This window comes from Notothenia rossii, assembly GCF_949606895.1.
Source record: "Notothenia rossii genome assembly, chromosome: 1".
NCBI lineage: Eukaryota > Metazoa > Chordata > Actinopteri > Perciformes > Nototheniidae > Notothenia > Notothenia rossii.
This window is the reverse complement of record NC_136912.1, coordinates 39,883,321-39,897,257: the sequence shown is the minus strand read 5'-3', so window position 1 is coordinate 39,897,257 and position 13,937 is coordinate 39,883,321. Positions and strand designations below refer to the sequence as shown.

At 44.4% G+C, this 13,937-nt stretch overlaps 1 protein-coding gene across 1 annotated transcript; it reads right to left on the bottom strand.

Annotated features, from left to right (window-relative positions):
• Positions 1 to 2,907: 2,907 nt before the first annotated feature.
• Positions 2,908 to 9,401, bottom strand: LOC307024562 (general transcription factor II-I repeat domain-containing protein 2-like). The gene is made up of 2 exons (XM_079658815.1): positions 6,395 to 9,401; positions 2,908 to 5,840 (listed from the first exon to the last, which is right to left on the bottom strand). Exon 2 carries the CDS (start codon positions 5,083 to 5,085, stop codon positions 3,277 to 3,279), a length of 1,809 nt encoding a protein of 602 aa, XP_079514941.1. The 5' UTR covers positions 5,086 to 5,840; positions 6,395 to 9,401; the 3' UTR covers positions 2,908 to 3,276.
• Positions 9,402 to 13,937: the final 4,536 nt, after the last annotated feature.

Here is a 13,937-nt window from a genome sequence, read left to right as displayed (position 1 = left end):
GTTTACCTATTTTGTCCTCTAGGCAAGGAAAAATGAGATCGAAGTCAAATGACAACTACAACCTTTACTTCAGGGTGTCTTCTGTCAATCAATATGATAATAATGCATTTATCACAAAGGGCCATGACAATAGGACTTAATATGTCTCTTGCCTCTTTACTGTATCCACTGTTTTCTCTCCATTTTCTCCTACCATTTTATGTATCCACGCAGGGGTTGACCTGTCTATATTTCCACCTTTGCCATTAGTGGCTCTCCCCATCTCCCCAGTCTTTCCCTTTGGCATGATACCTATTCTACAATGATTAAAAACATACAAAAACAAAACAGATGTGTAAAACTAGATTGACATTTATTTGTCTTAAGACTTAACTTCAGTGCTTCATGGAGGGTTGTTGTTAAAGAAAACTGTCTAATTTAGTAATTTATGCTAATCTTTAGCTAAATGCTTCACATGGTTTTACACATTGCTAAATAACCAACATGTATAATACATTTTTTCAGACCTGGATACATTTGCTTTGACATAACGGTAATTACACATGACATGTTGAACATTAATTTTGACGAGCAAAACATGGTTTATTGTGAAAAAAAACGATGTGCCACTTGTGCTTCTCTCCATCACAGCGAAATACAAATGAATGGTAATGTTGTTAAATTCAAGTACTTATAGAATTAAAAATAGCTGCTCACTTAAATTATGATTTTGCAATGATCATAGTGCGTTTTATTTCCTGTATAATGCATGATAATCAATGTTAAATGCATTTGATTTTGTTTATACTTTAAGCAATCATTGTGGAGGAGACTTAATGCTCTGAGGTAAAAAAATCCCGTCGATTGGTGTTGACCGGTTCAGCATGGGCAGGAATTGCATTTGCTGAGCTACAAATGGCTGAACTGTTCAAGGCCTCAACTCCATGGAATAAATCGGTGGTCAAGCTGTCCACTTTTCTCAACAGATGTTGCCCTGTGATGACCATCAAGATAAAATAAAAGATTGAAGAGATCAAATTTGACAATGAGCTGCTAACCTTGGCCACTCAAAGTTGAGACTTACCAAGTGTTTTATAAGTCTCTTTGTTTTTCAATCATTTTCACAAGAAATGACATATACAGCTTCAGATAAAGTAGACATTGTATCATTTATTATCTATTGTTTGGGTCTGCTGAGCCTTTACGGTGAGTTGTTTTTGGCCAAATGTTACATGTTATGTAATTTTTTCTTTCAGTCAATCAGTCATCCATCGTATATTATTGAATTACAGTTTCCAGAGCCAAGACGCCCATCATCTCTTTGCTAATTATCACCAGATGTGTCATGCTCACAGGTACAGATCAGAACCCAATAGCACGACACAGATACAACCAGTGTTCAGATTGTTCAGTTTAATCAGGTCAGGGACAGGCAGGGTCAAAACCAGGAAATCCAGCAGTCAGGCAAACAAATCCGAGAAGGGGCAGGCAGAACAGGGCTCAGAACAGGGCTCAGAACCCGGCGAGCCGTTAGACAGGCAAACAAATCCAAACAGGGGGCAGGCAGGAAACTCGAGGTCCGATAACAGGCAGGCAGGGGTCAAAACCGGGCAGGACAGGTAACTAGGCTAGAGATAATCAAACGCTGGAGAGCTTGGCAGAATAGACAAGACAATCTGCCAGAGGACAAGTGAGATTGAGATGGTATAAATACTGTGGAGTAATGAGGGAAGGAGTAGCAGGTAAGGGGAAGGTATGGGGAGACCAGGGGCCCTTCTCACTTCTCTTATTTTTAATTTCCTCGGTCTCGGTCTCAACGAAAGTTGATTTTTCTGCGCCATCTTGAGTAGCGTCCCAATGGCCTTATTTTTGCCGGAGGACCGAGGAGCGATAATGGAGGAGCGATAGCCGAGGAACCGTGAGACCATCCTCCGATGAAATCCTCAGACACTCGCCCAGCCCCTTACTGTGTATCGCTCACTGATTGGACGATGCAGTGCATGCACTGATGTGATGCTTCTTGACATGAGAGCAGTTTCCAAGCGGAGTGAAGAAAATACATGAACCTCACGGGAGTCACTCCTCAGTTTATACCGTGTTTTGTTTCAATTCATGTATCATTTAGTTACAAATATGTGATATATCCATAGACTGTATATATAAATGGACGTAGGGTCTGTGGCGTCACCCATAGGATTCTGCAGAGTTGCCGAGAAGCCCTTAGTAGGCGGAGTCGGCCACTAACGGCTCGACAGTGACGTCAGAGTTCAAGTCCCGCCTTCTCCAGCCTGCTCCAAATAAGGGCAAAGAGGCGGAGCCGAGGCGGGACCTGCTGCCATGGCTGCCACCGAGCTGAAAGTTCCAGAGCTAGCTGAAGCTACCAAGCTAAGCTAACATGCTCCCCATCTGCACACTGCCGTGGCATTTTACGTTTCTAAGGTAAGCGGACAGGAAACTATTCAGCAAAACTATAAATATAACTATAAAGTTATTGAGTTTTTAGCATAATACTTCAGAATCTTAAAATCCCTTAACGTTTGTATGCAATTGTACTAAATTCAACACTGAAATCAAGCAAATATTAATATGTTTGCATGACATTAGTTATTTATATTTTGATATCACTTAATTATACGTTTAATACATTTAAGTCAAGCTAAGGTACATGTGATGGTAGCTAGTTAGTGTTCTTACCTGTGAGGCCTCCTCCAAACAGCATAATAACCAGACTGTATCATTAAAACTAAGTACCAGTTCTAGATCCTTGACTTTAGACAAGCAATTCAAAAGACATGTATTTAAAGACCAATCTTTATTTGAATGTGTTTCTTAACCTGATATATTAGTTATACAGTAATAGTATTGACAATCTAAAAATGTTTAGCAACTCAACAGTCAACTTTATGTTTCTTATTGTCTAAAGCAGGGGTGTCCAAACTTTTTTTCCTGAGGGCCACATACAGAAAAATATACGAAGGACTGGGCCACTCACTAGACGTGAAGTATACTGCCTCACTTCTAATGCACTAATATTGGTAAAATCAATCAAATGCAGATAAATTACGTTTGATAATTGAACATGTTTGAAGAAAAAAAGCCTCCATCACAGCTCTCCATTAGTAGATTTTAATTTTGTTTTTTACAAATAAATAAATAATTGGGCTTGTTAACACATCAACTAATGTTTGTTAAAAAATTCAACTTTAATTGACTGAATTTATTAAGTATTTGGGCTTATTAACACATGAAAACTGTGTGTATATTTTTAACTCACCAGTAATGGGAAGAATGTTGCACTCAGTGGGAGCAGTGATGCTGCGCTTTGGTCTGAAGGATAGCTGGCAGGTCAGGAGTAAGTTTGGTGGTTGAGATGCGAAGGACGTCACAGAGATGGCTGTCGGTCATTCTGGTTCTCAATCTGCTTTTGTTCAGCGTTAACAGAGAAAATGTCTGCTCACAGATGTATGTTGAGCCAAACAGACTCATCATTCGTTTTGCGTGGCGTCTCATCAGAGGAAACTTGGCCTTTTCCAAGCTCCGGTAGAAGTCAGGTAGGGAGAGAAGCTGATGTTGATTCTTCAGAGAATCATCACACTGCATTTCAATCAGTTCTAATTGCAGACTCTCTTCCACTTCTTCTGCATCCATTGAAAACGGAGCCGCAAACAGTGTTATTTTCTTCTCAATGACAGAAAAATCTTGAAAGCGCCGACTGAACTCTGTAATGAGAGATGTGATCACAGACACATATTCTCCCATTTTAGCAGAGAGGGCATCTGGAAACGCGCATTTGATTTCGGTCAGCGTGGGGAAGTGCGCTACATTGAAGTTGCGCAGTTGTGACTCGAAGAGACGGAGCTTCGCACGGAATGCTTTCATGTGCGCATACAGCTGTGATACCAGCTGCTCTTTGCCTTGTAGTCTCTTGTTCAGGGTGTTGAGATGATCAGTGAGATCAACTAAAAAAGCCAGGTCTGCCAACCATAAAGGGTCACTGAGCTCATGCAGAGGTCTGCCCTTTTCTTTCAAAAACGTGTCGATATTTGATCTCAGGGAATAAAACCGCTGCAGCACAGAGCCACGGCTAAGCCAGCGCACATCAGAATGGTAGAGTAGGTCCCCGTATTCAGCATCGACATCAGAGAGGAACGCTTGAAATTCTCTGTGGTAGAGCCCTCGTGCCCGAATTATATTGACAGTTTTCACAACTGTGTTCATCACATCGCCAAGCTGGACTGACTTGGCACAGAGGGCTTCTTGGTGGATGATGCAGTGCATTTTGACAGCCTCCCCTCCGCTCTCTCGCACCTTGGCGCATACCATAGATGCCATTCCTTTGCGCTCGCCTGTCATTGCTGGAGCCCCATCCGTTGTTAGTCCACACAGCTTGTCCCATTTAAGTCCAATCGAGTCAATTGCATCTGACACAGCTTCAAAAATGTCCTTACCAGTTGTTGTCCCCTTTAGACTCCGAAGATCAAGCAGTTCCTCCGTAATGCAAAAATTATCATCAACTCCCCGCAAAAAGATTAACAGCTGTGCAGTGTCCGTGGCATCTGTACTCTCATCACATGCAATCGAGTAAAAATCACAAGCACAAGCTTTATCTGACACTTGCTGCTTTAAGTTAGCCGACAAGTCTTCAATTCGCCGCACAACCGTATTTCTAGACATGCTAACGTTGTTAAAATCCTGCATTTTCTCCGGGCACATTATTCCCACGACTTTAGTGAGGCACTGTTTGATGAAGTCACCGTCTGAGAAAGATTTCCCATGTAGGGCAATGAGTTGAGCTACTTCATAACTGGCTATTGTAGCATTTTCTTGAGCTTTGTTTGCACGGAAAAAAAACTGTTGCTGGGTTAGCAGGCTAGCTGTCATTTGCTTCACCTTCTCTTCCCGCTCGGCGCCAGTGTAGGACGTGAAGGTCTGATGTTTCGTCTCGTAATGTCGTCGTACATTGTACTCTTTCATAACGGCAACCGTTTCATTGCAAATCAAACACACACACTTCCCCTTGGTTTCTATGAAAAAATATTCATTTTTCCACCGAGTCTGAAATTTTCTGCACTCACTTGCGATCTTGCGTCTTTTTGGTTCCGCCATTTCTGGTGACCCTGAGCAAATTTGTTCTTTGATTGCTTGCTTTGTAGGGACGCTGCCTTGTTAAAGACAGTAGCTCCATCTAGTGTTGAAACTAAGAAGTACAATACAGTTAAACGCAAATATTATGTGTGGGCCATAGTCCATTATACTTTTAGACTTTGAAACGGGCCAATTAAAAATGGTTGGCGGGCCGCAGTTGGCCCGCGGGCCGTAGTTTGGACACCCCTGGTCTAAAGCATTTGTTATTTTCATTTTCCCTGATGGAGGAGCCCATGCTGGGCAAAGCTGATACCAACTGCACAGGCCTAGTCTGTCACGTTATTTGACTAAATGTGTTTACTTTAATAGTTTTACACCTTCTGTCCATATGTGCTTTTTATTTAAAGCATGTTTGATTAAGTTTTGGTTGACATTTCATAAATTGTATTTGTATTTGCACTCCTTTTGTCCATTATTCTTACTGAAAATGTTAGATTACATCTGACTGAAAATTGGCCCCATTTATTTGTGATGTTGAAAACTCTGCAGTACAAGGCACAAGTGATGTGAAGCTCATAAAGCGAGGCAAATAGAAATAATCAGCTGATGGAGTGTAGATGTGGAAATAGGTGTATTCGATCAGCTGACTGTTTTTACAATAAAAGTAGTGTACTGGTCTTAAAATCTCATAGCATCAGCTTTTAATTTTTCTCTTGGATGTTCTTCTTGACCCTCAGAGAAGGAGAAAATGTTGTGTCTTTCAGGCAGGTCCTTTCCTAACAAAGATGACAGGAAACATAAAACATATTATTGCAGAACAAGTGTGTTATTTATGAAAGCGGTGTGTTTGTGTGTTTAGGGGCTGTAGATATAATTATTTTGTAATTGTAATGTTTTTTTTTTATTTCAACAGTGAGCTACAAAGACAATCAGATTATGAATGAAAAGTATGAAGTTCATCAACATTGAAATATATGTTATTATCAAAATAATATTTAACTATTATCAAAACGTAGTGCAACTCTAGAAGCTTGCTCTGTTGTCTCACTGAAAGAATAACTTTTACCACGTTCTTTACAGACAATATTGAGAGATAAATAGTAGCAGTTCTCACTATGTGTTAAATATCTTTGCCTTTAATACATTAAATTAGAAAGCTGACAAAATCATATTGCTTGAAAACATCTAAATGTAACTTTTTGCACAGAAAAACCCCTCAACTTCACTGGTGTGTAGGTGATCTAGTATTGTTTAATGGAATGTTTATCAGTGTATTAAAGTCAATACTTTCTTGATTTTTTGTACAGTATGAAAAAAATAGTATTTGTACCTGTGCTGAAGTTCACTGCTGTGAGGAGTCCAGTTCTGTCTCTCACTCTCTGGTCCAGCCTCTCTGCATCACCTGGACACCTTAAACAAACAGATATATATGTAAAGTACCATGTGTACAAACAATATAACTGATTCTCTTCTGTTGAACATGTTGGATTGTGTATTGTCCGAGTCAGGGTCCTTTTTATTTTACTGTAACTTTGGAAGTTGTGTTACCAATGCTTGCTGTTTATTTGATACCCATTTGGTAATGCAACTCATAAAAACAACAAGGTTTGGGTTTGTTCTTCAGATATGACTGACGTTAACGTGTAAGCTCAATAATGAACTCCAGCTCAACCAACCATATTGTAATATCTAAGTAATCATCTTGAAATATGACATTAATAATTGTAATATACACACATTTTGTTGTGAGGTTGATTTCACATACACTACTTCGACATTAGCTTGTGTACATACAGATGTAGCGTTTCATTTCAGACGCCTACCCGTGCGGGTCCGTGATCTGCACGGGGTGGGCCCCTGCTGAAAAGGAAACCCCCCCCGCAGGACTTGATACGCCCCCTTGATAAATAAATGTAATTTTAATGAAACCAGCTGCAATGGATCATGGATCCACCAGGGGGAGCCGTGAAAAGCTGACACACTGGAACTCATGTGAAATAAACAGTTGATAGATCTACAGGTGTCTGATATAGCGGATATTTGTTAAAATCCATATGTCACGGATAGGATCATATTCTGTGCTAAATAAGAGACATGTAATCATTTACAAAACATCACCATGTTTTTATTTAACAAAATAATGTTGTTTAATTCACGTAGGTGTAAGTACAAAACCATCGCTATGTTTTTTCATCAGGAAATGCAGCCCGGCTCAAACAAACGATTTTCAATCATCATCCTCACGATCATTTAATGTATCATATGTTTGCGAATTGAAATGAATGCACTAATACATGTAGTTTAATCCACGTGAGTTTACAACAACAAAAATAATCGCTTTGTTTTTATATCACATCCGACCGGAGGAAAATGCAGCACTGCTCTCACTCCCGATAATCCTAATCCCACGGGCAAACAATAATATGTACAGTGTTAATAGTTTACTGTATTATTAGTGTCTAATATTACTGCTATAACAATCACACATTGAGTTGTTAAAATCAGACCGTTTTTTTTTTTTAAACAGTCTGAATGAAACGGCAGCTCTCAGGTGATCAGGTGTGTGTTTACCAGTGTTGGGACTAACGTGTTACAAACTAACGCACACAACTACCTTTTGCGGTAACTAATAACGTTACTAGTTAACTATTCCCATTCAGTAACGCCGTTATAGTTACTGTGATTTAAATGGGTGCGTTACTGCGTTACATTATGTGATCCAACTGAACCGAATCTCCCTGCGGATGTAATTTACAGGCGAATACAGCGATGTCCTCTCACAGTACCATGGAAAAGTGAAAGTGACCAGAGAGGAGTGATGATTGGTTAACGCGGGGTAACATTTCAGGGTAAGCCAATCAGAGACAGAGTTGGGCGGGTCTTGCCTTATGGGGAAAATACACAGACACACAAACACTTGCTAAGGCTAACACACACACATACACGGCAACGCCCACCACCAGCACACACACACTATGGCAGATGCAAGTATCAGCGAGAGTAGCAGCGCATTTACAACTTGGAGATATAACCACTATTTTCAATTTGTGGGGATAAAGGACGCACAAAATATTACGGTCAAATGTAAACTGTGTGCAGGACAGAAAGCATTGTCCACATTGAATAACAGCAATGCCGATCTCCTGAAGTCGCCAAAGACCCCACCGTCTCAACCACTGGCGGTGACCCAGATGGAGCAACACCATCTAAACAGTCAAAAAACGATTTTTTTTAAATCGCCACATGCCACCCAGAGTCAACTAAACAGATTGATTGCTGAAAATAGTTTGTTTGTCTTCAGTGTCAGTCTGACCGTTTATTATTTATCTAATTGTTACTGCCAAAAGAGTGTAGTTCTTGTTTAATTGTTACACTGCCAAAATAGTGTAGTTGTTGTTAATGTGTACACTGTGGTGATTGACATTATTCACCCACGGATCTATGGGTTGGGGTATTGTTCTGCACGGACATTTTAGTGAACCGGACTTCCTGTTTCCGCCGGTCTTCGCTTCCCGGGCATGAAGTTGTTTACAATGGTTTTCAGATGCTAAATAAAAGTCTAGCTTGTACCTTTGATACCCCGCCTCCGACTCCCATCTCTCGGCACCACAACAATGCGAAAAGAGTGTACCGTAATTTTCGGACTATAAGCCGCGCCTTTTTTCCCAGTTTTCGACCCTGCGGCTTATATAACGGTGCGGCTAATCTATGGATTTTTACAGCTAACGGCCACTAGGGGACCTCCTAAATCTATGGATTTTACAGGTTACAGTCCACCACCTTTAACTCTATGGGCTCTATGGCCGGTCCCCGCCCCCCACCTTTAAGCGGCGGGCTCCAGCTGGAAAAGCTGGAGGCCGGAAAAGAGTGAGACAGGTAGCGCGCAAAAGTAAAAGTGGAACCGAGAGTGGTACGAGAGACAGAACGAGAGCAAGACAGACAGACATTACGAGAGCGAGACAGTTTGTGCAAAGTTGTTAAACGTGCGCTGGGAGCGCACCGTTTAAGTTTGAAAGTTGAAAAGTTCTCATTCGTAACACTCCGTTCGATGTCTCACTATGGGATGCGCCTCATCGCGGAGCAAACAGAAGCATCAATCTCATTACGCCAATCCTGATTGGCAGGTGATCTTGACGTCAGCGTCAGGGAATCTACCCCCTATAAGTAGCTTGCGCTACGCCGCATGCATCATTCAAACACCTCTTCTCGCTTCAGAGCACATCTCTATTGGTAGCCGGGCTAGCTCACACAGTCCACAGACGGAACCAAGCTATCCAAGCTAACTTCGGTCGACGGGCGCTCGCCGGCTACTTCTATATATACTTCTGCAAGAAGACTGTTAATACTAACACACCAGTTAGGGTTGCAATCTACCTCGCCGTTTCTTTCTTCAGAATTAAGGGTAAGGTTTTGATTTTTCAAGCTGGTAACACACCTGTTACTAGCTTGCCTTTCCTCACTACCGACACCACGGTAGCGGGGACGGTTTTTTCTTTTTCTCTCTCACACCAGAGGAGGGGAAGATAAAAAGGGTGTTAACACACCAGTTAATATTCTTTGAGAATAAAATTCTACACCGTCGCTTTTTCTCCGGATTAACGACAGGTGGGGAAGGATTTTTTCTCAGCAACGTACCTGTTACGAGCGGGTCCTCTCCACGCCGTCACCACGGCGAACGAGATGGACGCTTCTCTCCCTCACACCAGAGGAGTCAGGGACTCGGAGGCTCGGCTCTGCGGCTGCGGGTTGAAGATATCAGGCACAGACTCACACCAGATCTGCTCGTCCTGCCTCGGGCTGGAACACGCCCAGGACGCTATCGACAACCCCGGCTCGTGCGGGCATTGTGCCCGCTTCACCATCAAGAGCCTCCGCCGACGGCTAGCACGCCAAGCTGGCTTGTCGGGACAGGACCCCCTCATGTCCGCTGTTTCGCCGGCCGGCAATCAAGACATGGGGGCATCCGCCGCGGAGATTGAGCCCCACGCTGTGTCAGGCTGGGGCTCAATATAAGCGGCAGCTGCTGAACCGGAGCCCCGCGCCGTGTCAGGCTGGGGCCCGGTAACGGCAACAGCCGCGAGAGCGGAGCCCCGCGCTGTGCCAAGCTGGGGCTCCCAACTGGACCTCACCATGGTCTCGCCCGCGGATAATGTCCTGGAGTTGGACTACATGGAGGACGAAGAGGATGCCTCTGAGTTCCTCCTGTCCGACTCGGATGAGCAAGACGATGATGTCTTCGTGTCATCAGCTCAGGCTGCAAAGCCGGGAGCGATGGCTGCTCTCCCGGGCGATAGCGCACCAGCTTTGTCCTGTCTGAGCATGGACCTGCAGGCCCTGTGTCAACGTGCCGCGTCCAGGCTGGACATCCCATGGCCTGAAATGCCCAAGGAGACCTCCAGGTCTCGCTACGAGGGGAAGACTTTGCCCCAAGCAGCGAGGACAAAGAGGCAGCTCCTTCCAGTCTTCCCGGAGATGCTGGACGAGGTGTCGGTCTCGTGGAGAGACCGTCCCTTCAGTAATAAGGCCCCAATCCAGGGTGCCTCCTCCCTGGACTGTAACGGTATGGAGAGGCTCGGCCTGCTCCGCATGCTGCCCATGGAACCGCTGGTGGCAGCCCACCTCCAACCGAGGCTGGCTCTGACACCAAGCAGGAACCCCACGCTACCGGTGAAGGCAGACCGGTTCCAGTCAGCGATGACGGAACGGGCCTATAAAGCCGCAGCGTTGTCCGCCAGGGCACTCAATGTCTCCTCACTGCTGACCGCCTACCAGGCGGAGCTCTGCGAGGACCTATCAAGCAAACCTGGGCCGGCTGTATGGGACGAGATCGCAGCGATCACGGACATTTGCCTCCGTGTGCAGCGCTGTGCAGTCCAGGCCACGGGCAAAGTCATGGGCATAATGGTGGTACAGGAGAGAGCCAGGTGGCTCAACCTGACCAACCTCCCAGACCGGGAAAAGGAGGATGTTCTTGACATGCCTATCGTTCCCGAGGGTATTTTCGGCTCCGCTTTAGTCTCGATGCAGCGGAGATGTGAGTCGAAAAAGAAGGAAGACGAGGCCCTCCACCTCTGTCTCCCCCGAAGGGTCCAGCCGCTACCTGCGACGGTCTCGCGGCAGTCCTTCGCCCAAGTTGCCTCACGTCCAGCCCGGTTCAAGGTACCGAGGCAGCAGAGGCCACAGCCCGCCCCGAGTCCCCAGCCCAGGCAGGAGACGAGGACGAGCTGGCCGAGGAAATCTCCGGTTTCGGCAGCTGCTGTTCAGGCACAGCCGACTCAGATTTTCGGTCACCAGTCGAGGAAGAAGAAGCGGGCGGCCTGACAGCCTCCTCTCCTCTCCTCGGTGACAGAGCTGGAAGTTCCCTGTTCCCCAGCTCCAGATGTGTTTTCGGGGTGCCACCAGGCCTCCATCTTCCCGCCACCTCGAGTGATGCCGCAACGCCATCCTCAAGTTCGCGCCAGAAGGGAAACAAACTTAATACCAGAGACAGCGAGTTCTGCTATCTGCCTAAGTCACAAAAACACATGTCACAATTGTTGTTGTTTTCAAATAAACAATTTTTCACTTTTTCACTCCAGGCTTCAAGCCAAGGGCGCAGTCCCAAAAAATGAAAAGAAAGACAATAAAAACAATAAACAGTCTGTCGCGTGTCCCTCTTTTGAGAGCAGCTACGGCCTCTCTCAAAAGGCGGATAATAGACGGGTCTGTGAAGGCACCACCGCCATGCGCATGCGCAGTGCCGGCTGGGGTTGTGAAGGCACCACCGTCACGCGCATGCGCAGTCTCGGTGGGGATTGTTGAAATGGGGTACCATCGTGTTCAGACACTAGAGGGCCCCATAACACAACAAATAGAGACTCAGAGGGTAAGAGACGTGACATCTCCGCTGGCTCTAAGGAGCAAACAGTGGGAGATGCTCACAACGTCTGCTTGGGTTTTCAAGACAGTAACACGGGGCTACAGACTCCAATTCGCTGTCACCCCTCCTAGCTTCTCGGGCGTTCTGTGTTCACAAGCCCGAGGAGAGTCAGCCCATATTCTGGAGAGAGAGATTCTATCACTTCTAGAAAAGAAGGCTATATCTATAATACCCGCCGAGCAGAGAGCCCGTGAGTGGTATAATCTGAATGCAGTGGGTCTCCCGCAGAAGGTGATAAACACTATTCAGAGTGCGAGAGCTTACTCCACTAGGTCTCTTTATGACTGTAAGTGGAGGCTGTTTGATGACTGGTGCCTTCAAAAAGGGCACACCTCTTTTCAATGCCCTGTGGGAGTGATTTTATCATTTCTACAGGACCTAATTGATAAACACAGAGCTTTCTCCACAATCAAAGTCTACCTGGCTGCTATTGCTGCATGCCATGTGGGTTTTGAGGGTAAGACGGCCGGCCAGCATCCTCTGGTCTGCCGTTTTATGAAGGGAGCTCGCAGGCTCCTTCCTGTTTCCAGGTCACTGGTGCCCTTCTGGGACTTGACAGTGGTTTTAGATGGGCTCACTCGAGCCCCATTTGAACCCCTGGAAGAAGCTGACATGAAGCACCTGTCACTCAAGACAGTGCTGTTACTGGCCCTGGCATCCGCCAAGCGAGTCAGTGACATTCATGCGCTATCTGTACATCCTTCATGCACTCAGTTCGCCCGAGGGTTAACGAGAGTATTGCTGAAGCCCAACCCTGCCTTTATACCTAAGGTGGTTGGTTATTTGGTTATATGGTAATTAAACATTAAAACACCTGCGGCTTATAGTCCAGTGCGGCTTATATATGTACACATCATTCAATTTAGCTGCTGCGGCTTAAATTCAGGTGCGCCTTATAGTCCGAAAATTACGGTAGTTGTTTTTATTTCATATTGCACTACTTAGAACTTGATTGTTGAGGCCACAATAAAGATGCCTGCTTTATTGTTATTGCACAGATTACAGGTACTGAGACAACGAAATGCAGTTTAGCTTCTAACGGTGCAACAAGCAGTAAAGTTCAAAGTAATGTACACAATCTACAGAATAAAATATAGAATTAATTGAATGATGAATAAACAGTGAGGGGTATGAATACACTAGATATACACAGCAGCCTGTGAGCAGTATTAACAGTGTGTATGAATATGCTAAGATATATAAAGTATGAAAACAGTAAGCAGTGCAAGTATAGCATACATGCCAACCTTTCCAAATCCAAAAGAGGTAGGTTTGCGTGTGGCAAATGTGCACGCCCAAATTAGGTAATCAGAAGCAATGGAACCCCAGTAATCACATGTATAAACCATGTATTTAAAATATATTGCATAATTTTATGAATTTTTCAGAAAAAGTGGTAGTTTGGTAAACAGTGACATCAACGACATGTCTAGTCTGTAAAATGCCCGAAAAGTAAAGAATGGGAGATAAATATCCCAAAGTCTTCACATTTTATTATATTTTTAATGTGTTTCTGGTCCTCTTTCAGTTGAGACAGTGTAGATGAAGGATGTGTCAGGATGTAGAACTCTTGTGTGAACATTGGATAAAGCCAGGTTCATATTCTTGTTTCATGTTGTTGACATATTAGAGTCAAAGGTTTGCACAGAGCGAAATATCTTTGTGTTGCGCCATAAATCAGAACATGTGTTTTCGAGACACTGATATTAACGGGGAAATCCTGCAGGACTCAAATGCCTTGTCGGGGGTAACGCTGCCTTTCCCGCAGCATTACCCCCGGTCTGCACGTTGTTTCTCTTTCAGAAACACAGAGGACTACTGTTTGTATGATGCGATCACGCTGCAAACGATGTCCACCAAAAGTCGAGTCCAGTGTCTATGGAGTGTCATTTTTATTTGTTATAGTTTGGGAAGATTGAAAATCGGTAGGGAAAGCCACCTAAGTCGGTAGGCG

What these genes read in the sequence shown, in the direction of transcription:
- LOC307024562 (XM_079658815.1), bottom strand. Translation starts at nt 5,085, where the DNA reads ATGGCGGAACCAAAAAGACGCAAGATCGCAAGTGAGTGCAGAAAATTT.